Source organism: Montipora foliosa, chromosome 1, assembly GCF_036669935.1.
Source record: "Montipora foliosa isolate CH-2021 chromosome 1, ASM3666993v2, whole genome shotgun sequence".
Classification (NCBI taxonomy): domain Eukaryota; kingdom Metazoa; phylum Cnidaria; class Anthozoa; order Scleractinia; family Acroporidae; genus Montipora; species Montipora foliosa.
Window position 1 is genome coordinate 10,712,214 of NC_090869.1, and position 27,500 is coordinate 10,739,713.

Below are 27,500 nucleotides of genomic sequence, written 5' to 3' on the forward strand. Positions count from 1 at the left end.
TGTGGATCAGTACCTGTAGGAAAGTTGGCTTGTATTATACCTATTTTTAGAACAAATACCGAGTTTAGCATATTTTAGTACTTTCGAAACGTATGACTTTTGAAACCATTTGACCTTCAATCTTTATTTTCTGTTCATCAAAATATGAGGAAAGGGCATTTTTAGGCCAAATTTAAAGTATGATCAGTCTTCTTCAGGTTGAATATGTGCAGTGCCTTGACTGTACATGTCTTACTTAGAGACATCTGCATGTTTCAAGCTGTTGCAGGTTTTTTTTTCTGTCTTTTCAGTACCATTTTCTGGTTTTCAGTGCTTTTCTTTTCCCTGAACAGAATTGTATGGCTTTGTCTCCATACCTAATTTTGCAGGAGTAGTCAAATTCAAAATGATTTTAGTGTTATCCAAACCGTTTTGGTCACATTTGTAGCATTAGAAGATGTACAAATAATGCAATATGTTTACGAGAATGTTGTCTTGAACTTCTTTTTGGCAGCAAGATGAGGCTTTTAATACTTCAAAGATGACTTTGATTTCCACTGAACTTCCTCCAAATCTTAAGGAAGAGTATTATTCCATTTGGACTGTCTGCATTTGTTTTATCTTTGTGAAATTTTGGATTTATATATGCAGTGCCTTGAGCAGTTTTTCTTTCTTGTTTTGGATGAATGTTAACATTTGATGTGTTATCAACAAGTTGATTCAAAAGTTTGTTTATCTGTTATTTTCTGTTGACACTTGTCAAAGTTGGTGGAACTGGCAAAGCGGTTGTGTGTTTTAAGACTTAAGTCAGCATTAACCAAGAAGGGGTTATTTCCATAAGGCTGGGACAAACTCAGACCTGTGTGAAAATTTTGCGGCCATGAAACTGGGATGAAATGCTTATAGTGCCTGGTTCGGAATGAAGTGACATGTTTTGTCTAATAAATATTTGGTTGACCCAAAAGCATACAGGCTTGAAATTTCTGTACCTGGTCTCAAATTTGTTGTCTTGTACATGAGAACAGTACAAACTCGAATCGAAGCGGCCATGCTGGTCTGAGTTCGTCCCGGTCTCGTGTTGATACCCCATTAGACTTGAAAAAACACAGATTAAAACCTTTTTTTCCTTCAGATCTGAAACTTTGTACATTACAACTGTAACAGTGAAGGAATCATTTTTTTTATATGGCCACTACCAGTGCCAAAGAAGGGGATAAATTAGGGTGTTGCTGTTTTAATTTGGAATGATTGTTCATAAATGTGAGCTTTTTCTTAGTCTGGTTATCTTCCTTTGCCGTCCATGAGGAATAAAATTTCAACAAAATGGAACATTCAAAATATTAATTTGTTGTATGTTAATATTATAGCCTTGTGTACATGTGTAATGTCAGTTAAAGACATTGTAGAACTATGAAAGAGAAGTTAGAGAATAGAGTTCTTTTAAAGTCTTGATCGCCTCTTTCAGTGATTATGCAGTCACTACAGTGGAGCAGTAGGGGGTAAACTTTCATCAAACTGAACACAGTAAAAGAATCCCCGACCAATTTGAGTGCTGCATTTGTTTACATTCATTTTACTTACACTTCTGTGAATTATATCAGAATGATGTGAGCACTTGTAAATCAATTTTAAATGCTTGTTTTTCCTATTTTGAATTCGCATACCCCAAATGAACTGGAAAGAAAATGTTTTTTCCCATCAAAGATACTCTTCCATCTGTGCAAATGCCCCTTGTTGGTACCTTAGAACTTGTGTCTGGAAGCTGCCTAATTGTTTAATTTTGTTTTTACCAGCTTTTTGGACAGGGTTGATACAGTCAAGCAGGCTAATTATTTGCCAGTGGAACAGGTAACATATTACTTCATCAGATATCTTGCGCCGCCATTATTTGGAAATGATAACTATCAATGTGCTACCACTGCAGCTGCAGTAATCTTACTGCTATAACACTCTATAGAGTACTTTCCTACTATTAATTGCTTTCCCATTGTCCTTCATTAAGAACAGTTGGAAAGTACTAGACTTAAGCTTTGAAAAACCATTTGGTTAGTTTGGGATCTAAAAATAGCTGAAAAGAAAGCATTCGTTATTTTTATCCAGAAGTTCATGACCCTGAAGTGTTTAAAACTCTGGCTCAGAGCTGGGGGTTTTTTGAGTTAAAAAATTTTCTTATTTGGATGTAAGGTAGCTCTTGCATTTTCCAGTGCATACAGTTTTGTTCATGGGCATGAAATTGGTGCTCTAAAATCCTCAGCTTTGTTCCAAGGAAAACAGTTGCACGTTACATGTACATGCTTCCAGGTTATGTATGTGCTTCTGCTTTATCTTATGCAGCAATGAAGTGAAACTATCATGCCCCATCTTCTCTTTGACGCCCCCATTTGATGGGTGAAATTGTCTGGCATTTGTTCAGTCACAGTAAATTTAGTCTGTTAGTTAAGTGTCACTCTCAGGAGTCACTGGGTTAATGATAACAGACTGCCGTGCTTGTGTTGAGCATCGGTGATGTTGACAAGAATAGCAATAATGATGATGATAATTACTATTGTTATTGTCATTATTATTTTTAGTACTGTATGTTGTTGAAATTGTGCCACTTTTCACAGCTTTAGGTGTCTAAACTATTCGCACGTTAGCAGATAGATAATAAGAAGATGCATACCCTGATGCGTGAATAGTCAGGACACTTAAAGCCGCGGAAAGGGGATCGATATCCTCAAGACTGGCATTGCTGCACTGAGTACTTTTATCAATACTACCACTGTTGATAATGATATCAGGAGTACATGTAATAATTATTAATGATAATAATGGAGAGATTTATCATCACGTTTACCTGAAATGCAAACAGCAAAAGTGACCAAATGACCATGATTTTGCCCTATCTATATGAAAGTAGTCATTTTCGCATTTGCCATATATGTGACTATCCACGGGAAAACCAACAAAAAGGTGATGACACGGGCACGCGTCCATGACACGGCACGCTGAGCGTGACATACAACACGCCATATGCGCATATTTAATGAGTAGCACAATAGATGTCACGGTGGCTTTTGTTGTGCACACTGAGACACTCCAAACCTTTTGTTTAGCGTGGCGTGTTGCGTGTCAGATGCGTGCCAAAACAGGCACCGTAAAATTGCAAAAGTAATGCAAACGAAATTCGTCGAAATTCGTCCTTTGTTCTCGCGAATTTTCGACGAAAAGTCATCGAATTTTCGAACGATTTTTCGTAGGGTTTGAAGCGAAAAATTCACGATCTTTCTCGAAAATTCGAGATAGCGAAATTCGAAGTAGCGAATTTTCGAGGTAACCAAACGAAAATTGAGATAACAAAATTTGAAGCCGCGAATTTTTGTGACATGAATCAGCGGCCGCCATCAACAACATCGCTGAACAAGCGTATGTACGTGTAAATAAACCCGTTAAGGTTAGCGTAAATAAAGTCGTATCGAAAATAGATTCAATGATCCGACAGTTTAATCGGCAATTTCCAACGAAAAAAAAAATTGCCTCACAACAAAAACTGCTATTGCTTCACGAACAAGAGTTTGTTGTAGAGCTTACACATTGTGAAATGACGGCAGAAAGGAATCATCGCGGCAAATTCGAACTTGGCAAATTTTTCTCCAGAAAATACGTGGGAATGTTCGAGAACAGCAAATAAAGAGCGAAATTTCGCTCAATTTTTTGAGGTCATTTATCGAACAGAGCGATTTTTCGCACGAAAATTCGAAGTCAATTTTCGTTCGAAAATTCGCGTAGTTGCAAACAATAGGCCTTGAGAATTATCATGACTTTTCGTTGAAAATTCGCTTCCATCGAAAATTCGATATTTTTTCGTCGAAAAGCCAGGAAAAGCCGCGAATTTCGGCAAAATACGTTTGCATTACTTTTGCACAATACTGCATTCTGCGGGATTTTTCAGCTATTTCCGCAGGTAAGTCGGCCCTCACTCGGCTTTGGGAGTAGCGTGTTATACTTGGTTTTTTAGCGAGCGTTTTGGCGCAGCTGTCGTGCAATTTCACTCACTCCGTGTCTTTTTACGCGGTGCTCGATTTTACTTTTGCTGACACGCTCTTTTGTTTGGTATAACACGCTCTGTTGTTTACAACTTGTAGTATCAGACAAAAGAAAATTTTAATGAGGCGTGCATTACGACACGGCACTCCGTGTTAAAGAAAATTTCTTTTGTCTAGCGTGCTAAAATAGCGTGCCCGTGTCATCACCTTTTTGTTGGTTTTCCCGTGGACGGTCACATATGTGACATTTTCTTCTACATAAGAAGTTGTTTGCAGGAAAAACCTATCCCAAAACCACTTTCCAGGATCACAAGCATAGAGAACTATTATCTCACACACCTGATTTACAATGATGAGTAGCATGGTCATCACTACATTCTAGGGGTACTTTCTTGTTAATTGCAATATCTCTGCTTCTAATGGCTATTTCACCCTGAAAATTTTTCCTATATCACACAAATAAGTCTTTTTGATGTACAAATAATTGAAGTTGTATCCTTTTTGAAATGAACCTGAAAGAAGATTTCTCTTCCCGAAAAAATGACTGAATGTTCATGTAATGCCTAACACAAACAATGGCCGCGCAAGCGTATTTTGAATAATTTCTCTGCTTATAACTCACAAAATGTTCCTAAATTCCGGTTACATGTCTGACTAACAAAGGAAAATGCACACAACAACTTTCAGATACTTTTCTTTATTGGAAGTTCTTCAAAAACAACATGTTTGTACCGACCCTTCGTTGTAACGCTCTACATTGTTTTGAAAGGCAGTTTCTTAAATAGCTCGATACCGCTCGGCACATGTCTCAAAATACAATCATAAACCATGTCAGATGAATAGGCTTTATGTGACAGACTCTGTGTCACGGTAACGTCCAAATTAGCAGAGGACTCACCACTTCCTTCCAATATTTTGCTGTTTCTAATGCGAGTATTGCACTCTGATCTAGCAGCATATCTTAGGCTTGCAATAACTGACAACAGTGAGCACTTAAAGCCATTTTCATCCTCAGAGGCTGGAGATTTTCAGCTTTGAGCGATGCTGAAACATTTTGCACCATAATGCTGTGCTCATTAAGCGTAACGAAACCTCCACAAGCATGTATCCCTCCAAAATCTTCCATCAAAAATCCACCATGACTCTGGTACAGATGAAATGTTTTGCTTTGTTCTTGTGACAATAAAACGATCGGGGTGTACCAAGCGATTCTTAAGGGCTAGAATAAATTATGCAATGCAATACAATACAATTCAGCATCATCAAGCACATGTCTTATGTGACTGAGTGAATTTCAATGGAGAAACATTTGCTCAGAATCAGAACATAGCAGCCCTGATTATCAAAGCCAACATGTATTTTCCCTTATGTAGCATTATAATTATTTTGCTAAATGTAAATAACTCTTTATTTTAGAAGAAAAAGGCAAGAATCTGAAATAGGCCATGCCCACAAAGGTTTATGGGTAAATGGAAAAACTGCTTCTATATCGCATAACTGTAATTTTGCATGAATTTGCTTGAAACAAACATTAAAAGCAAAAGTGGACATAGAGAAACAATAAATAGAGCATTTTAGCATTTTAAGGTTTTTGACCTATCTAACGCAAACTGGAGTCTTGATTGTGCTACTCATCAATGTTAGGCTACTTAGTAAAGTTGGAAATTGATTTTGACTTGCAATGGAAATAGCCAGGTGAACTGTGCAAAATGTCTTATTTGAATCCAAAAATTAAAAGTGGTTTGACTTGTTTGCATTTCTCAACCTTAGAATTTTAAAGTCAGGTTTTATTGAATCAACTGAAATAGACACATTATCTCTGACCAGGACAGGAGTACATTTGTCTTTATTATAAAATCAAGTGCAAAGTGCCCCTTTGCTCTAGAAACCCTTTGCCGCTTGAAAGTAGAGTAACTATGTTACATTTTTCAAAAGGTTCTGTCGAGCGTCGTGTCATACAATCTAGCAAAAGTTTCTGTTTCGTTTCATCTTAACCCACTGACTCGTCAGATGTCCTAAGGGCCGATTTACACAGTACGATTTTTGTTGCACGCAAGAACGGCTTACAGCAGGCCCACGACTGGCCGTGGTGGTGGGGAGGATGGCGGGCACGCCAAGACACCCATGGCTGGAGACTGAGCCTAGCCCACAACATGATTTACGATTGTTGTGTAGCATTTTAAAACATGTTTTAAAATGCTGCGGCAATCGTAAGTCATGTCGTAGGCCTGTCGTAAGCTTTTCGCATGAGGCAAAAATCGTACCGTGTAAATCGGCCCTAAGACGAGCCGCAGTTGTTGAGTAAACAACAATAGACAGAGTGATTCTTTTAAGTTTCACTCCCAGGAGTAAGTGGGTTGACAAACAGGTTGAGCAATTCAGCAACAACGTGAATAACAAGGTCAGTCCACCATTCTGGTGCAGTTGTTTGCAATACCTGTTTGCGTTGAATAGCATTTACTGTTGCTTGACTGAACTATGGAATACAAAGAAATCTAATGCCATGAATAACAAAAGCCTAGATGCATTTTTTTAACATCTTTATTTGGACCCTTATCTCTGGGCTGCACTATATGTTATTGAAATGACCACTATATTTGTGGATTCCCCCAGTAGAGAAAGATTGGTAGATCGAAAGACTGGGAACTCTTCTTTCCTTGTGAGGGTCCTCGAATGTCACACACAAAAGCTGTGAGGGAGGACATAAGTTAATTTTCAGGAAGACAAGAAAGTTTAAAACCATTGGCAGGTTTCTCTAAGGTAGCACTTTAAGGTAAAGTAAAGTCCGCTACGAGCCTAGAAGGCCCACCAGGCCAGCACTTATCTCCAGTTTCTGTAACATGAAGCGACTAGGATTATTTCAACTTCCCCCTGGGTGGGATGCTAGTCCATCGCAGGGTTACCGCCAGCATATTCGCCGGTACCCATTTATACACCTGGGTGGAGAGAGGCACCGTGAGAGTAAAGTGTCTTGCCCAAGAACACAACACAATGTCCCCGGCCAGGACCCGAACCCAGACCACTCGATCAGCAGTCGAGCACACTGACCATGAGGCCACCGCACCTCCCACAAGGTAGCACGTTACTCTCAGTTATATAAAAACCTTGAACCAGAGTCCTCTTGCTCAATAATCTAATGGTCAAGTGAGCTGATTAGTTGGCTATTAAGCAATCAATGGCATAATGATATCCAAACATCTTCTGATGTCCTTGTTTTCAGGATCTGCTTAGATGTCGAGTCTTGACATCTGGAATCATTGAAACAAGATTTCAAGTTGACAAAGTGAAGTTCCAGTAAGAGTTACTTTGCTTTGCTTGCTGTAAATAGCAGTGTTAAAGGCACAGTTTCTCAAGAATATAGCTTGTTACGAGATATTTAGCTTCAGGGCTTGAAGTTAAAAGAACATTCCAGTCCCAACTTTGCAACAAGACAAAAACATTTAGTCACAATTTAGTCTTGTAAGGTTGTTGTGTTGTATTGTATTGAAACAAAATGAGCTGTCAGCTCTAAGAGTGCATAGAGAAACTGCTGAAAATGCTGAGTGATCGAGGCATTGTACACATAACATCGCAGCTAAATTACACAACAGTTGTGCCTCTTATCTTCATATTGAACGAAAATTTGCAGAGAGAAATCAAATAACTTTTTCATTTCCTTATTTGTTTTGGAAAAGTAATGGCAAAGTTGCAAGAACTGCAAACCCTTAATTTTGAAAAAAAAAACCAAGATGAAAATCGCAAATGCGACTGTATTGGTCACAATTTTGAGTCCTGAGCTTATAATATTATGCCAGAACAACTGGATTACTTTGCAGTCACTATTAATTTAGGTTATACAGCAACTCTAGTAGTAGAAACTGTAGGCATTGCCATCTCTCCACTAGAGGTTTTTGAAAGCATCATGTAGACATTGCTTCTATTCTGTGAATGTACAGAAAGGCTCAAATGTAAGTTACCACCCCACTGCATCGCTTGCTACAGGAATCTCGTCTTGTGCTACACACACTACAGGAATCGCATGGCTTGTCATGTTAAAAAATCTGCCAGTACACGTATAGCCACTGTAGGATCGTGCACAATCTTATTTAATTGGGCTCAATGTTTGTGAACATCCCAGACACAACAAAGATTCATAACAAACACGCATTTTAGCAGACGTATGTCTTTATTCATAAAAAGCCGGCGAAGTTACATTCCACCAGATATACATACACCAGTGCACGCTAAATAAGCAAGACAGTGAACTTTGCTCTCAGGAAACATGGAACTGTGAAGTGTAGTTTTGCAAGTAAAGCAGGTCTTAATTAAAGATGTAGTATTTGCCATTTAAAGCATCATTAATAATTATTTGTTTTCGCTTGTCTCAAGTTGGCATAATAAAGTTAAGGCCAACCAACACGTGATGGAAAGTCAGGAGTAGAGGAGTCCTCCTAAATTTATGCCTGTAATTTCTGCTTTAGTGACACTCGCGTGATGCGATTCGCGTCGTGCACAATGCGATTCGCATCTCGCGTGAAACGCAACGCGACTGGTTACTTACATTTGAGCGGTAGTGTAGTTAAGTTGAAGCCAAACTGATAAATGAAACATTGACATTGCCCTGAACAGTAGTTATCTTTGTTATAGTATGTTTGATGTTGGTGGCCAGAGAGATGAAAGAAGGAAGTGGATACAGTGCTTCAATGGTAAGTAGTTTGACAATGTGTTAAATCTGTGGTAATTGTGACAGTTTGCTTATAACTGTTGTGTTAGGTTTCATTTGCCCGCACTGCTCAAACAAGAATTCCATCGAACATTTGCCATTGAACTTTAGATTGCCTTTGGCTTTTGAAACCGGCTTTAATAAAATCCTACTGACAATATTATCGTCTTTTGTTGCATACATTTTTTGTTGTCAGTCCAATAAAGATAACAGTGTGTATTTCCTCATGTTAGAACACATGCAAGCAGTATAGTTCCAAGCACAAAATAATCATTTTATAAATCAGCCCAAGGAAGTGTTAATCTGAGGCATTGGGTATAGTAGTTGACAAAAATAATGTAAACATGCTCGATCTGGAAAATACGATATGTGACCCTATTTGGGAAAACCGGGCTTAATGAAAATTGCGTTGAGCTGTTTTTTTTACAGCAATGCATTTGGAAACATTGACATGCATTCAAGAACATTCTCAATGCATTTTTAAACATTTTGTAATGTTCCCCTACGGAAATAGAAAACGTTCAATACCATCGAAAAATCATTTCAAAACATTCAAAAAACGTTTATAAATGTTGATAATACATTTCTTCAAAGCATCATTACTTTTTCCTGCATTAGGAAACATCCACAAAGCATTCTAACAGTTTCAATGACTGATCATTACAAGTAGAATTCAGCCATGTCCTTCTACAACTTAGTACAGCGGCTTTACAAAAATTAGATTTGCAGAGAAAAATGTTTCGGGATTAGATCCAAGAAATCGAAATGAAGTTGTCACATGACATAAAAAAGTTGTCAAGTGGTTCGTGTAAAGCGTGTTGGCAATCATGGCATTCAACAAGAAACACTTTTTTGGATCATGTGACATTTTTCAGATCACATGACAATTTGTTTAAGATCATGTGTTTAGAATCGAACTGCTTGGGATTCAAATTTCCAACATCAGTTTTACCACTCTACTGGTTTTGATAGTAAAATGGGTCATTTGTTACCAAGATTGAATGACTGAAAAAAATGGCTGGAGCAATTGCAGAATACCCTGCAACACCTCACCACTATTGTTTCCCCTAGGTGGCATTCTTACGATCATCCTGCCACAAGAAATGCTTATTTCTACGCGTACCAATCATATTTTCCAATGTCCATTTGACAACAATATTGCTGGCGTGTCTGATTGTGAAATTGACTTTTTCATCTCCTGATGTCGAGAAATGGAGGTGAAACTGCCACGCAATTTCTCATAAGATGTTACACCAGATCGGATAAACATTTCATTCCTCTTGTGTTTGTAGAAAGTTTTAGAGCAAAAAAATCGAAGTACCAAACACATTTCCCATTCTGCCATCTTTGTGTTGTATCCTGTTAAACCTGCAACATTTTCATTTGAGGGAAACCTTGGAAAACAACCGCGGTTCTTCGCGAAAGGAAAGGCCATTTCTATGTCTATCCAACATTGTTTCAAATTTAAACTTGGTAGCCAGGCATTTATAGAAGGTGTGCCAGAACTGAACTTTGCTTGGTAGTACTTCCAGTTTTGTAGCGGACATTGCACCACACCCGTCCATCAATAATTAATCAGCATTTGTTCATATTTCTTATCATGATGTTGTTAAACCCATAAAATTAAGGGGAAAATAAGTTGGAAACTGAAAAATTTGATGTTTTGTTTAGTGGCCACGCCCTCAAAGGATAATGGGTAATTTTCAATTTTTGATTTATTGATCAGCATTTTTTTACTTGATTCCTTCAAAATATGCTACACATTTGTACTCCTGGATTGTGCTTCTGATCTGTCAGATCGGAGAATGCAAGAGACATTAATTTAAAAAATTAATGTTGGAGATGGGGATCTAAGATGCTATTACACTAAGAACTATAAGATATTCAAGTTCGATCACTGTGGTTGCACCTGAACATGACGTAATTTATTATTATTATTATTATTATTATTATTATTATTATTATTATTATTATTATTATTATTATTATTATTATTAATCGTATAGCTTTCCTAATGGGTGACCAAGGATTTATCAGGGCAACCTAATTCACAGGTTTGGTTGCCCAGCTTATGAAACAGGGACAACCTGAGAACAGATAACCCTATAATTATGTGACATGTTACTTGTCGCAATGATCACTAAATTTGTTTTTCGTCATGTGCAAATTGGTCATTAATATTAGTTCAGAGCAAGTACACTGTATAGTGAGCGAGGAGCAACATCATCAGCATTTAAGAAAAACCTATGCAAAATCTTGACTTCTTTTTTTGCTTTGCTGGCTTTTTACGATAATGCAGCGGGTTTCAACTATAATGCACTTCATAGGGACCGCAATGCATGTTTCTGTGGAGGAGCCTCTTTTTGCACAGGAGTCAAAAAAGCATTGACAAGCAATGTTGTCAACCATGCATGTTTGATGGTTTACATATCTTTGAGTCGTGCTGTACATACACCTTTGCTTCTAGTTCAGACCCCTCTGTGGCCAACTTAACCTACTTTAATAATATTTTATGGATCATACAATTGTTAAAATTCTAGAGTTGTTGGACAGAAAATACATGTACATCATGAAAGATGGAGTTGAAAGGAATTTCTCTGTACCTGGCCTCTGCTGTTTAAATGGAGAATAATTGTCTGACCCAGGTTGCTCGGAGCATGGTTAGCGTTAACCAGCGTTGAATACCATGGAAAGCTATTGGTTTTGATTCCTCAGAAGTGGCTCTTAACCAATGGTTAGCAACAAACCAGACTAGACTAGAACAAGCAGCCCCTATTGGTCAACTTTCTCCATTTTGATAGCCCTTGTCTGCTGGACAAACAATTATCTGGCAGAAAATACAATCCACTTTTTGAACAACTCGGGCGTGGATTAAAACGAGCAGGGCAAGCAGGTGGTTTGGGAGCAAGATTCAGTGACCATTTTACCATCCTATTGCAGAAATAATTGGCTACCTTAAACCATTGAAGCCTGAGCAAATATCTGTAATGAACTGCAACACCTTTGCAAGGGCAAAGGGTTGCCCAAGCAAGAAGCTGCTGCAAATAGGAGCTACCAATAAGCTGTGCCAACAAAAGTGTCATTATAATTAGCAACCAAAATAATTGAATGGGACTTGTATTGAGACTGGAAGCATTGACTCATGTTTAGAGCTTACCCTTACTTGTAACTTAATTAAAAGACATGTTATGCCCCCTGTGCCCAGGGGTAATTTACAAGTTAGTTATTAATTTTAATTTTTTGTGATTTTTCCAGTGGGGAGGGGGCTGCCAAACTCAACTACTAAAGTACATGATATTTAACCCATTGACACCTCAAACTCACGGACCCTAGGACTTCCCCAGTTGACAAGTATAATCGTCTGGTGTTAGACAGAGTAAAATTTGTTAAGTCTCACCAGAAACCCATAAGGGTTGAAACGTGTAACGCGCGTTCACAGCTTCCGAATATTCAGTGCGAACTGATTTTCAGTGCTAAGTACCATATTTGGAAACCCCTCGCTCTTGTTGTTCCAAATATGGTACTTAGCAAATTGAATATTCAGAAGCTTGTTTCCCAGCACGCGAGACACCGTTACACATTTCAACCCTTACAGTGTATGGGTTTCTAGTCTCACTCCTAGGGGTCAATGGGTCAATGTAATTATATTGGAAGATTACAATCTTGATCGTATATGGATGATTTTCTTGTACTTTGCTTACAGATGTCACAGCGATAATATTTGTGGTTGCATGCAGTAGTTACAATTTGGTACTAAGAGAGGATCCTAGCCAGGTTAGTTTTATCTGCGTCAAGAGGGCAAAAGAAGAAGTTATTTGAATTAGGAATTATTTATTCTGCATTGGAAGGAAATTTTAAGGGCAGGTAAACTTTATAAAAATCTTGTTGTTATCAAGTACCATTGAGTAGTCTTGAAAAGTATTGGAAAACCCTGTAAAGGGTTAATGCTGTTGTTTTCCCATGTTTTTTTTTTTTAATTTTTAATTAATGACATCTTTTTTGTTACAGAACCGATTGAAAGAATCTCTTGAATTGTTCAGAAGTATTTGGAATAACAGGTTGGTAACCTTTTAATTAATATTCACTCATCAAGAGAACTCTCTGGTTTTGTGAAGATCCTTGTTGGCATAAGTGTTGATTGGGTTCTGGACTGTTTTGTTATCTTTGTAGTTTTTTTTAGAGCACACATGTTGAAATCTTACACTGAGGTCATAATTATTTTTGGCAGTTAAAAATGTATTTTTGGATGGTTTGGTTGAGCTGGTTTGTGTAGAGGCAGTGTGGCCCAGTGGTTAGGGCGCTTGCCTTGAGAATCGGATATCCTGGGTTCAAGACCCGCTCTGACGAATCAATGAATTTGTTCCTGGTAGTCCCTGGCTCGGCTTCCCAGCTGCACTTGTAAATAGCCAACTTTCTGTTCTGTCGTTTTGTTGTGTTTCCTTGGCCCTGAAAAGTCCCTATGGGGAGCAGTCAATTAAGTATGAATTGTGGAGTTGTGTGAAATTGTTGGAGAATGTTGGGTAGTGTCCCCTGTTGCCTTTCATGGGCCCTTTTTGACTGGTCTACAGCCGCCAGGGACAGCCCAAGGTAACATGGTGTTTCTTATGGGTCAGGAAAATCTTAGTAATTCTGGGCTAAATGTTTTGCTAATGAGCCATTTTTGCTAACAAGGACTTCCCTTTGGGAGAAATAATTTATTGTTCTCACAGATTATGCGCTAAATGGCATCTACCAAGGGTTAGCTGGGATTTAAAGTTTTGTAAATCTTCTCTTCTCCTTTTTTTACAACAGGTGGCTGAGAACAATTTCAGTAATATTGTTTCTCAACAAGCAAGACTTGTTAAAAGAAAAGGTGCGGGCTGGAAAGTCCAAGATTGAGGACTATTTCCCGGACTTTGCTCGTTATAGAACTCCTCCAGATGGTAAGAAGCTTTGAGATGCTGTGTAGGGGTTTTCAAGATCAGGGCCCGGTTGTTCAAAAGCCGATTAATGCTAATCCCAGATTAAAATTTAACCAAAGAGTTAATTTCTCTACTCCCAAATGCTGTTCAAGGCTGATATTTGGCAAAACCTTACATTAGAAAAAGTCAATCTTGAACAACAAAAATAAGCAAAAGAAACTTTCACCAAAAAATTGAAAACATGAAACAAAAGTTTACGCTAATCCTGGATTAAGTTAATCCGCTTTCGAAGAACCGGGCCCTGTCTTGCAATGCATGCAGTTGCCAGTCTGCAAGCAAGCTCTACATGTATGTTACTGTCATTAGATGTCGACCATTGGCATTGTTATAAATGAAATCATGTGATCATGGATCCTCCGAAGGAAAGCTTGTTTGCAGCATTTTTTATATTCCACAGCTTTGCCAAATGCCTTGCACATGAGTTTTTCCTAAACCATTACATTTTGGGGCAGTATAAATCACATTAAACTTAGGAATATTTTTTCCTCATTACCAGTTTCCATTCTTTCATACGTTTCTTTCAACCCATCACTACATTACCTCAACTTTGTTACATTAATTAATTAGTATGTGGTTAGTGTTGTTTTCGCTTCTGTATTGACCCTACACGTTACCTGTAAACGGCAACAAGTAAATTATTTTTTATCTTTATGCTATTATCCCAATGAACCATGTTAAATTAGTATGAATTGATCACAATTCAGGAAGTCAAGTCAAGTCCCCATGAGTTCTAGTAGCTCAATGGGTGGAGCATTTGACTGGTGTTGACTGGTGTGCCGAAGAATCTGATTTTTCAGATGTGCTTTGACCCGTAGTGGAGCGACTAACCAATCATCTTTCCCACGGATGCACTGTGCCTTGAAGCATCCGTAGTCACTGTCTCACATTAACTTGATCGAATTAACACACAGTAAAGAGTAAATCAATTCTTTTATGTGCACATTTTGTCTCCACTGGCTGTAAGTTCTCCTATTTAAAGCCAAACATGCAAAGTGTGTGATCAGGGCTCGACATTGCGACTCACTGGTCGCCAATGCGACCAAAAATCAAGCGTTGGCGACTAGATTTTTAGAGCTAGTCGCCAGTGGGCGACTAACCTTCACCTTTTTCCTTCATCCTTTTAACCTCAAAGGCAAATCAACCGTAGTTTTGGATAAAATGCACGATTTATGCGCACAGAAATAACAAAACAAACCCACGACTCTTCTGGCTCTTCGATCTCCATTTTTCATAATCGAGCGCCATGTTTGATTCAGCAGCTGGTATTGCGGGCGCTCTAAACAACACGTGCAATCATTGAAGCGTGAAGTTCACAACGAAGCCTTGGCTTTTTAGCGCTGAAAATATGGAAAATTGATGATTGTTTATGTTCAGGTTCGTCTATTTATGTAAGCTATAGACTCGATGTTACATGGAAACTTAACAAAAGCGGAGGAAGCACAGGAAACGTGACTAAAGCTGCTTTCACATTGATTATTTACCTCGTAATGCATAATGATATGTTTTACGAGCCCTGGCTTCCTTTTAAGTTTTAGTATCTCAGTCTTAGAAGCTTAAGTGTACCTAAACTTAGGACTATGAAGAAGATTGCATGTGTACATGATCATCAGAAAAATGAAGAAAAAAATATCAGTGAAAAAAATGGCGACTAAAAGTTAAGATCTGGCGACCAAAATTTTTGGATCAGTCGCCAATTGGCGCCTTACTAAAAATGTTAATTTCGAGCCCTGGTGATAATCAAGTACCAACATGTTTTTGAGGTGGCATAGCATACACTTGCTCTACCTTGATTTTATCAGATATGGAAGATGGTTCCTTGTTGGGCAAAAAAAAAAAAAAAAAAAACCACCAACAAACATGGCCCAGTCCGTATGCCATTAATCTTTTGTGGTTGTTTGACTTTTGTTTCTTTTTTTTGTTTTTTCTTTAAAGCCACGGCAGAGCCAGGTGATGAGGAAGCGGTAACAAGAGCTAAATATTTTATTCGTGACGAGTTCCTTGTAAGTACCATAATGTTGGTATAGTTGTTGGCTTCCCTTTCCTTGCAACAAAGGTATAAAACATTGCGATAAATTATTAAACATGGTAAAAAAAACGATGATTAAGTCTCTCCTTGGAATGGACATCATTAAGAATGGAAATAAACTTGACACTAGTGTTTACGGAAAACCTACGAACACTGGATTGTTATTACATTTTGATAGTCACGTTGATAAACAATATAAGTCGTATTCTATAGAGCTGATCGATTATCTTCCACCCCTGACCTTTTAAATAGTGAATGTGTTAAGCCTGGAGTCATTTTTTTCATAATTAGGTTATCCTAGTATCTAAATTGAATCGTGTTTTCTAGCTTTTTGGATAATATTTGTAAGGAATCTAATGATGATAGTATTCATGAGGAGTCCAAGGGCAATAACGATGTTAGAACTGTTAGGTTTTCCTTGCCCTTTAAGAACCAGAGTTCGGCGAATATGGTGAAGGAGCCGTTGAGATCCTTGGGTTATAACATCGGTATCGAGATTCAACCTGTCTTTGGCAGTAAACCTATTCAACAAATTCTTTGGCCGAAGGAGGAGAAGCTTGATTTAGTTAACAATCAATGCGTTGTGTATCATTTTAAGGAGGCTCGCGATACAGTTAGGGTAATCATATCAAGACAAAATTTGGCAAGGGTATTTAGTACCCAGTATAAATTTCTCACATCACATTTTCCTCCAAAATAACGTTACCATGGCAACGATATAAGGCACTTCTTTGTGCCTTAAAATCAAGATATATTGTTGTTTTTTTTTAAAAAACGGGACGATGAAATCTTCCCATTCAGCGTTACCAGAGAATGTTAGAAATAATCTCTAAACTATTTAAAATTCAACAAAATCTGTAGGTCAGTTTTTCAGAAAAATAAGTTTTTTTGAAAGGTCTCAATTTTTTTTTTTTTTTTTTTCACGTACAGAATTTTTTTAAATTTGAAAGACAGACGTTTTAATTTAATCTAAGCTAACATGCAAAAAATGAAAAAAATTCACCGTCCGGAAGCAGAGATATAAACGAGTTAAGTTGCAAAATCAGGAATTGGGTCCAATCCTCTTTTTGATTAATGACCTGGCTATTCACTCTCCCCTCCGCTCGAGCCACTGGAAGTACGTCGACGACGTTACAATATCTGAGATCACCAGTTTGGGCGAGGCGTCATCTCTGCAGAACGACATCAACTGCATTTCGCAATGGGCCCAGCAGAACAACATGAACCTCAACCCTAAAAAATGCAAGATCATGACCATTTGGCCCCTCAAAGCCAAGCCTGTCTCTCCAATTCTGTCCATCAATAATTTACCTCTAGAGGCTGTGTCATCTTACAAAGTACTTGGCCTGACCTTGTGTGACACCCTAAAGTGGAACGATAACACCAACGAAATCGTTTCCAAGGCGTCTAAGCGACTGCACATTCTCAGGGTCTTGAAGCGCGCCAGTGTCCCTCCAGTGGAACTTGTCACCATCTATAGCGCCCTGGTTCGCTCTGTCCTAGAATACTCTTCTGTTGTCTGGGCTTCTTGCCTTCCTCGCTTCCTCATTGACCAGCTTGAAGCTATCCAGAAGAGGGCCCTGCGAATTGTATACCCTGACCTTCACTATCAACAGGCTCTTGAACAAGCCAACATTACCAGTTTAGAGGATAGACGCACCCACCTGTGTCTTAAAGTGTGGCACAATATCAAAAATAACCCGGATGGCCAGCTGCACCGCCTTCTCCCTCCCGTAAGATCCGAATGCCACTCTTACCATCTTAGGAACAGTAGCAGTTCTAGCCGCTTCCAGTATAGAACAAAACGCTTCGGTTCTAGTTTTTTCCCAGCAATGGCGAAAATTAACTAATCTTACGAGTCTAGTTATCTCTAGTACATGTATTGTCTTTTATCTATATCTGAATTGTAAATAACTTATAAATTGCCTGTAATCCCGGTCCCTTTGAAACAAATGTAATTTTATCTCTAGTTGTAACTTATGTAAGCACATTGTATTTCATAGTTTTTATGCCACCATGGGTATTCTAATAAACCATTATTATTATTATTATTATTATTATTATTATTATTATTATTATTATTATTATTATTATTATTATTATTATTATTATTATTATGAGGGGTTACAAGATCGCCATTTGCGCATGCGTCACGCGCTCATTCGAGTGCACGCGCGAGTGAAGCTATAGGCCAACACAAACGGATTTAAGTGACCATTGAACCGTGTGTGTACAATTTTCGTAGTGTTCGTGAATAGGTGATGTCTATTTAAATTCCATATGTATAGGAATTAGAAGAAAGGTGAGCGAAATTAGCTGTATTTGTCTATTTCTGGTGACCCATTTTGAATCATGAGCTGACGCGAGCAGCTTTTAGAATTGCGTGTGCGGCTTACCCGCGCGCGCTCAGCTGAAAACTCCAACGCATTCAGGAACATAGGTATTCTGCCGGAGGCAAGCATCTTAGTAATATCTAGTTTAAGCATTAACTTTTCAATTTTTAAGAAATGCCAAATCAAGTTTGATTGTCTTTTGTATGAAATGTTTTTTATTAAGGAACTTAAGGCCATGTCACACGAGGCAATTTTTCTTGCAACTCGCATCGCAACAAACGTTGCGTTGCAAGTTGCGAGGAAAAAAATTCACGTGTAACACCCCATTTTGCAACTGCAATTGTTGCGTTGCGAGTTGCGAGAAAAGTAGAACGGCCCTCTACTTTTCGCAACGTTGCGAGACAAGTTGCTTTCGTGTGACATCCCCTCTGCAACTCAGAACGCAATTTTGTCAGAATGGGCCAATCAGAGCTCATCTCGGCGACTTGGCGCGTCCGCCATCTTGTTTGTTATTGTACGCGTTGCAAGTTGCGAAAGAAGTTGCCAACGTGTAACATAACCCTCTGCAACTTGAAAGGTTTTTTATTCGTCATCGTAGCGTTGCGAGTTGCAAGAAAAATTGCCTCGTGTAACATGGCCTTTAAGGAGGCTCGAAAGGGTTTTTAGCTGAGCGCGCGCGCGTAAGCCACACACGCAATTCGTAAGCTGCTTGCGTCAGCTCATGATTCAAATGGGTCACCAGAAATAAACAAATACCGCTAATTTCGCTTACCTTTCACCAATTCCTATATACATGGCATATAAATAGACATCTCCTATTCACGAAAACTTCGAAAATTCTACTTAAACGGTTTAATAGTCGCTTAAATCCGTTTGTGTTGACCTGTACCTCCACTCGCGCGCGGACTCGAATGAGCGGGTGACGCATGCGTAAATGCTGATCTTGTAACCCCCTAATTTTTCCTGATTTTGCAACTTTACTCGTTTGTATCTCTGCTTCTGGACGGTGAATTTTTTTCATTTTTTGCATGTTAGGTTAGATTAATTTAAACCGTTTGTCTTTAAAATTTAAAAAAATTCTGTAGGTGAAAAAAAAATTAGAGTCACAATTCAAAAAACCTTATTTTTCTGAAAAACTGACCTACAGATGTTATTGAATTTTAAATATTTTAGAGAGTATTTCTAACATTATCTGGTAACGCTGAATGGGAAAATTTCACCGTCCCGTTTCTTCAAAAAGGACAACATATGTTGATTTTAAGGCTCTAGGAAATGCCTAATATCGTTGCCATGGTAACATTATTTTGGAGGAAAACATAATGTGAGAAATCTACGATAGGTACTTAATACCCTGGCCAAATTTCGTCTTGATATGATTGCCCTAACTGTATCTAAGGACAGAATATGTTTATTTGTTTGAAAAAAGGAGAAACTATTTCGAGCCTCCTTAAGCTTTCACTCAATACTCAAGGGGACTCCATCCGAGCTCCATTCATGCTTTATTTTCATTATATATTTGAATTCATTTTTATTTTCATTGCTTGATAATGACTCAAGTTAAGTCGAAACGTCGCATTTTAAACTTTTTAACCGTTTTTTAACCATGTTTAATATTATATCGCAATGTTTTATAGTGAAGTTTTATACAAAGTCTCTTCTTAACTAAGGTATAATCTAGAATTTCGGAGTGTGCAACACAAGACTATTGCTAAAGATAGCTTGGCCGAGTGTTTTATTAAGGAAAACTCTGGTTGATAATTATAACTGGTGTTGAGATTGTTTGCCAAGGAGAATCGCTTGAGCGTAAAAAGGTGACTCCAGCATAAGAAATCAATGACAGTCCTATTCATACAACAAGAAGCACGTGACCTTGAAGCATGTAACTTGTAAAACCTTTCCTTGGAACAACGCTGGGGATTTTTGGGACACCAATTTTATGCCCAAATATGGACAAAAATAAGATCGAAGCTGCAAGCGCGGGAAAATGCACGAGCTACGTTACATCCAAATAAGGACATTTTTTTGGATTTAAAAGAAACCCAGCTCTGAAACAGAGTTAAACGCTTCAAGATCATGAGCTTCTGATACTGATACAACACATTCAAGGATATTGAATGATATGCAGCATAGAATTGTATGTCTTCTTGGTTTTCACTCCCATGATCAAAAGCCATCGTTTTCAACGAAAACAAAGAAAACGTTTGCATAATAACAGAGTTCAATTCCCGGAGGATTGGGTCGGGACACCAACATGGCAGCCGTGACGTCATGTGAAAACCAAGAATATGACTGATGTTGATATCTTTGAACTGTGGGAATACTCTCTGCTCGGCAAAGGCGCTCATGGGGGGTCCCAACGCTGCTAGCAGTCGACTCACGAGAGTTGCAGATCATCATAATAAAGCAGTTGCAAAGAAATCCCGATTAAAAAAAAACGCAATTCAAGTGGGGACAACTATTCTGGGAGTTATTTTCATAGAGTTATGTCGTAGAGTTAGAGTTAAGTTTCCAAAATCCTGAATTCAAGATTTTGGCAGTCCAAAATCTTGAATTCAGGATTTTGGAAGTCGTTAACTCTAACTCTAGGTCATAACTCTACTGAAATAACTATATTGATAGTTAACCGCCATTCAAGTCTGGATTTTTTTGGATTTCTTTTGTCTTCTGAATTTCTTAAAGGGGCTATGTCACGCACAATTATGTAATTTCATGAAACCCAAAATGCCCAGAAAGTAGAATAAAACATTGCAATAACCACGTAAAACCGTTGAACAACATAAAAGAAACACAACAAAAGGAAAGAGAAGCATGGATGGACACAAATGGGCAAGAGTGAAACTGATTGCATTTGGGTAATCTTGAAAAAAGTCGGCCCGACGTTTGTCAAGTTTATGGTAAATCGCCTGGATAAAGGCCGTTTTTGCTCAGAATGATCTTGTTTGCGATGTGACGATAATTTCAGCAGTAAAGGAGTTCCATTATTATTTTCGAGTTTTAAACGCGTGATAAACTCGTGATAAAATTTCCTCTAAACACCTTAAAATAACGTGACGTATCCCCTTTAAGTTGCTGCTTAACGATGATGATTTGCAACTCTCTTAATGCATTTGGATATTATGACTGCTGGCTGGATTCAAATGATTCAAGATTGTGCAGTTGTAGCCCCAAGTTTCTGCTGTAAGAAAGGAAAGGAACTTTTTAAGTGTCTAGTCTTCTATTGCTGGAGCACTAATTGGGGACAGTGTAAATTGAAATCAACAAATGAACGCAAGTCAAATGAAAGGTCGGTTTTTGAAGAGAGGAGAAAACCGGAGTACACGGAGAAAAACCTCTCAGTGCACTGAGAGTAGAGAACCAACAAACTCAGCCCAGGCAGGGGGAAGTGATTTGGTTTACTTTAAAGATGACTTGAGCAAAAGTAAACAACTGTTCTCCCTTTGTACCACACCTGCATAATTTGACGGCTGGGTTCAAATGCTCTAAAATTGGTAAGCTTCATTAAAAACTCATTGACACCTCAAACGCTCTAGGACACCCCCAGTTGACGTGTAAAATTATCTGGCGTTAGAAAGAGTAAAATCTGTTAAGACTCACTCTCAGGTGACACTGGGTTAAAGTATCTCCTTTTTGTCGAAAAGTATTGCAAACAAGTCTCAGCGATGGATGTAGTGTCCTTGATTTGCAACCACGTGGTGAAAAAAAAATATTCATGGCCATGTTGGTGCCGTAAGCAAAAGAAGTTTTTTACCGTCAACTTCATTCTCGTTCCCAGAGTCCGTTTTTGGCTTACACCAAAAACACGGCCCCTGGCCATAGCCAAAAATACGCGCAGTCTCGGAAATGGAACAATAATGTAACCGTTGACCAGCCGGAAGTCCGTGATTCGCGGACTTCCTGCTTTGGCTGTGGCCAGAGTCCGTGTTCTTGGTGCTGTCCAAAAGAAATGCGGGCTCTGGGGACGAGAATTCGTCAACGTGGCAGTGATATTGTAACATGAAGGTAGAGAATTACAGTGCTCTTAGTTGAAATTAGTTGTTTTCCAGAGGTGTTGGGTAAATTAAACCCTTTCCAATTATTTTGTTCGATTCTTCATAGATTTTTTTCCATTTTCTTATAGCGAATCAGCACAGCCAGCGGAGATGGTAAACACTACTGTTATCCTCATTTTACATGTGCAGTAGACACAGAGAATATTCGACGGGTGTTCAACGACTGCCGAGATATAATCCAGCGAATGCATCTCCGTCAGTATGAGCTTCTGTAATAGGTCCCCACATCTCCCTCCCCAACTTTTCAACCAGCCTTTGGACAGGCGATCTGCTTTGTGCTGTTATATGACAAACATTCAGCCATGACTGAACAATATCCCACTGAAGGCCATCAGCTTCAATGTCTACACCAATCATACTGTCAGCGAGAAATTGTGAGATACCAGCTTGTAAAGTAGTGTACAAAATGAAATGGAAAGTGTAGCCTTTAGTTTTCTGTGACTCCTTACTGGACCCCTGTCAGTTAGCGTATAAGGTTCATGGCCCAGTTGAGGAAGATTTTGTTGGGGAAGGGGACGGGGGATTGTTCGCGTGGCCATCTCCACAATACATTTTGTTCTTACTATTGTCAAATTACGTGAATTTTTTATGTAGGAGTTTCCCTTTCCTTTAGAGCTTGAAACTCGAGTACTGTAATTTGTCATCTTCGATAATGTAAATGCAAAAGAAGACTTTCCAAGGCGTTCTGGTGAGAGGTATATTTGGAAAGATGTTAAGTTTTAGCGAAAACGAATCAAAACGACAGATTTTGTCTTGGAAAAAATTGCAGCCCGAGTAATTCTCTTCTCCTCGGTGAAACCCGGTCGATTTCAAATATCCTAAATTATGTAGTTATTTGAGAAAGTTGATTTTAAAAAATGTCAAAAAAGTTAACAGGTGGTCTTGAGAGGGATTCATAGTACCGCATTTGTTGTTGACCGGGTTTCTCATCTTTTATTTTCTCTTCGTTAGCAGATGCCACAGAATATCAGTACAAAATCGGAATATTGACCCTTTTGAAGTGTGAATAAGTACATATAATAATTTAGATTTATATTATGGACATGGAATGGCTTTTTAACTCGCCCTTAACAGACGGAAATGCTAGTTTAGATGGCAGGAATTACAAATGTGACTTAATTGTAAATTAATTTGTCCCCTCCTTTGCTTCTGGTATCCTCAAACAGAAGCCCAGAACGAAACAAAGAGAAAACCTCAAAGCTATAAATGTCTGGGGAGTTTTTTAAAAAGGAAACCCGACTGTGTCCTGTTTATGTACAGTGAATTCTCCCTTGTTGTCTATGTCTGTGAAGAATTTAGGTCGAATAGTTTAAGCCTCAGCCCCATTCTCCTTCCAAGTCATTGTGTTCGCTCCCTCCCTTCCCCCTCCCTCCCAAAAATTTGTTTTGTTCAGAAGTAAGCTTGCAGGAGTTTGCTGTAATCTTCAACATATTGTACATTGGCTCTAAACAAGAAACACCACAGATTTTAATTTTGTCACGTGCAAGATTGTGTTTGTCATCAATGACATGTCCCCTCACGGCGTATTTGTCCGTCTTTGTGTTTGTATGTATGATTTAGTCTGCCTTTGTAGATTTAACGGCTATCCAGACCAGAAATATGAACAAAGAAAACTTGCGGATGTACTTGGAGAAGTACGGCCATAACTTCTGTCAGTGATGAAGACTTTATGTCAGAGTAAACTAAGTTAGATTTAAGCCGGAGCTGTCATATTAAGTTTTATGTCAAAATAAACTATTACTCAATAGTTCATGTACAGTCACCAAACGTGTCTTCTCTGAGTTATTACTTATCGTAAAAATATCGCACGCTTAAGTTCATGGTCAATCTCGGAGACAGGGGGGCAGGCAGTTCGTGGGGCACAAGAGAAGTGTGAACGCGCGAATACTTTTTTCGTCGCCATTTTGTTTCGCGAGTTTGCACTTCTGTGCTCCATGAACTGACAGGATGGTTCATAATAATGTCTTGATAACGTCCGAGTCGTTTTCTTGAGCACTTTTGCATTTAAATCACGGCTCCTTTTTTCTTCTAGTTCAACTTGGTGTCTTTGTTCATACCCTCGAACTCGTTTAGTGAGACGTATTCTATCATGTTCAACCACGAAATACGATGGACAGGTTGATTTGTGGCGGTCTGACCATGAAAGGTATCTTAATTCAAACTAGACCCTCCGTGAGGGTACACTGGGTTGCCTGTGGTACGTGCACCGTTCCAGACAATTTTTTTTCAAGTTGGGGGTCATTAAGACCATTTAAGGGGTCACCCAGAAGTCATACCAGCAGAGGCCCTTTGGCTCACTGGTCCTCACACGTTCGCACGACGAAACATCTGTCCTTGCGTAATATGTAGCTCTAACAGTGCACGATATTGTTCTGGTATTGTCTATCATTGTAGTGCCATGGTAGAAGTCTTGGGTAAATAGCCTGAGAAGACATGTGGTTACTAGCAAAGTACTGAACCCAGAAAGATTGAAGAAAATAAATGGCAAGTGAGAAACATTGGCTTCTGATAATTTTCAAGCTCCCTCACAACTTCTTTTCACCACAAGTTTAAGCGTGCCCTCTGAGCATGACAGCTTTGTAACACTAAAGTTTACTGAAGTTTACTATAATTTCCCTGTCCGGCGGGGTTAGTATTTGGATGGGTGACCCAAAACATATACCCCTTCGTAAAACAGAAGCATTGGACCGAAAATAGTATTAACACTAACAAATGCGAACTCAGCAAGGTACAGATTTTGTTAGATTGCTTTATGCAAAAACAAATATTGATGCAAATGTAAATTGATACACAGCTTTTAGAAAGAGCAGAAGGAAGTTTCCAGGACGGTTGCTCCGAGAATAACATATTTACGACATGAAAACAACATTAATTTTGAACCGTGAATATAGAATATAAAAAGTTACGATCAGCAACAAACATTTTGGGAGATTTTTGCTACGTTCAATTTTGTTATTGTACTTTTGACTGCACAAATAAATCGCAAAATCGAAAGTGACATCGCCGGAATTCAGCGGGCGCCGTGATTAAAGTTACCGCAGCATGTTTACTCGCCAAACAGTGAAGCATCTGTGTGAAATGATGGCAAGATACCGGGTTTTCGTAAGTTTCTTTTTTTGTGAAGTGTTATAAAGTTTGACAATAAATGAGCGAATTCAAAACAAAGATCACAATCGCCCAAACTCGAAGGAAATTTTACTCTCCAAGACGAGGTTATTTATCACCAGGTAATTCCATCATTTTGGAAATAGCAGCTACGTACTTTATTATTCATCGGTGTCACAATTTTTTGCTGATTTTGGGGCTCATTTTGTTGAAATTCAAGCACTCTTCCAACAGACCTGTTTATTTTCGTGAAACCTTTCCTGCTTACAGAGAAATACTAAAAATATCCTCCCGTATCACGTTTCAACCCTAGGCTCGAAAATTTAATACACAACATTATAATTCACAAAGGCAGAAAATATCACAGAATCCTTTTCCAGCGAAACATTTTGGAGCAATTGCAGAATACTCGGCCCACCAAATGCCCTACGTAAAAAAGCTGCCAACGCGGTCCGCAGTCCCGAAGTTGATGAATGAAAAGAAAAGTGTTAAATTAAAGGGTAAGCGGTGAAATGAACTGCCACCGCGGTCCGCAGTTCCGTAGTCGTTGAATCAAAAGTGGTGGTCAACTAGAAAGCCTTCGCTACTTTGACCACCATAGACATTTTATAACCAGTACTGTAAATATGTTATCTTGTAACCATGTGTTGTGACTATATTTTTTTGTCTATGTTAATTTTATGTAAATAGTGTGAAATAAATAAATGAACCATGTTAAAGGGCAAGCAGTAAAATGAACTGCCACCGCTGTCAGCAGTCGATGACAACCTCGTCCCCAGGATCTCTCTTCTTCCCTTCTAAGGAAGGCTTCCTTAGAAGGGAAGAAGAGAGACGCTGGGACGAGGTTAAGTCGATGGCAACCAGTAAAACGCACTGCCACCGCAAAATGAAAGCTAACATTTTACGAGAATGCTTAGGCCAAACCACTGAAGCGAGCACTTAAGCTTAATCAGTAAACGAGTGCTTTCTTCTTCACACGATCTCATGAAAAGTGTAGTTAACCGAACCGCAAAATTAAAGCAAAAATTTTACGAGAAGGCTTAGGCCTAATCACTGAAGCGAGCGCTCAGGCTTAATCAGTAAACGAGTGCTTTCTTCTTCATACGATCTCATGAAAAGTGTAGTTAACCGAACCGCAACGTGAAAGCTAAAATTTTGCGAGAGTGCTTAGGCCTAATCACTGAAACGGGCTTTTAGGCTTAATCAGTAAACGAGTGCTTTCTTCACACGATCTCATGAAAAGTGTAGTTAACCGAACCGCAAAATGAAAGCTAAATTTTACGAGAATGCTTAGGCCTAATCACTGAAGCGAGCGCTTAGGCTTAATCAGTAAACGAGTGCTTTCTTCTTCACACGATCTAATGAAAAGTGTAGTTAACCGAACTGCAAAATGAAAGCTAAAATTTTAGGAGAGTGCTTAGACCTAATCACTGAAACGAGCGCTTAGGCGTAATGAGTAAACGAATCCTTTCTTCTTCACACAATCTCGTGAAAAGTGTAGTTAACGGAACAAAATGAAATTTAAGAAGTGGAGCGATTGTAGAATGCCCGGTATAGGAACAGAGTTGTTTATATGAATATCATTTTCTGTCCCATGCCACTGCGGACAAGCAGCATTGTTAAACACGACTGCGGGACTGCGGTGGCAGTTTTTTAAGTAAGACATTTACTGGAAGCGGAAGCAGCATTGTTAAACACGACTGCGGGACCGCGGTGGCAGCTTTTTTAAGAAGGACATTTGGTGGGCTGGGTATTCTGCAATCTAGCCAACATTTTATTCAAACAAACAACATAAGATGCACTAAAACGCCATTCGCGTTGCAATGACTTTCGACGCCATTGCTGGTTAACGAGAATAACAAACTCGCGAGGCAGAATGTATATTTATATTTAATTAAGTTAGTACAACAGAAAGACGCTAACCTCATTTTGGCACGAAAATGCTTTACTATTGCCATAAAACTATCCAGTTAAGCTCGCATAATATAAAGCATGATGAATTCATAAAGGCCACCTTTTCCAGCGAACAATTTTTTGAAACAAACAACATATTTGCTATTAGAGGCAAAAACCCCTTCCTATTTCATTACGTGCGTGAAGACAAAAAACTCAATCGTGTCAAATATGCGCAATATTACAACAAACTAAAATTTCAGGATCAAACCATTTCCATGAAGAACCTTTTCCTTGAATAATGAAGCACAAAATAGACGACAAGCTTTCTTTCAAATAGTTCTTGGCCGTCACATTTCCAATTTTTTTTTTTACCTGAAGACTGTGCAGAGCTGATCACAGATCCACGTAAGGTGTTCGATTCGTT

General features: G+C 38.7%; 1 protein-coding gene across 1 annotated transcript in view; it reads left to right on the forward strand.

The window, feature by feature from the left end:
* LOC137979739 (guanine nucleotide-binding protein G(s) subunit alpha-like) overlaps positions 1–23,842 on the forward strand; it is a 26,295-nt gene extending 2,453 nt beyond the window's left edge. Inside the window, exons 6-13 of the mRNA XM_068827114.1 lie at positions 1,773–1,827; positions 7,225–7,298; positions 8,631–8,689; positions 12,410–12,480; positions 12,715–12,764; positions 13,498–13,628; positions 15,600–15,667; positions 22,144–23,842. Coding sequence (XP_068683215.1) covers positions 1,773–1,827; positions 7,225–7,298; positions 8,631–8,689; positions 12,410–12,480; positions 12,715–12,764; positions 13,498–13,628; positions 15,600–15,667; positions 22,144–22,290 — 655 coding nt within the window. The 3' untranslated portion in view covers positions 22,291–23,842. The remainder of the gene's footprint in view (positions 1–1,772; positions 1,828–7,224; positions 7,299–8,630; positions 8,690–12,409; positions 12,481–12,714; positions 12,765–13,497; positions 13,629–15,599; positions 15,668–22,143) is intronic.
* The last annotated feature ends 3,658 nt before the right edge of the window (positions 23,843–27,500 follow it).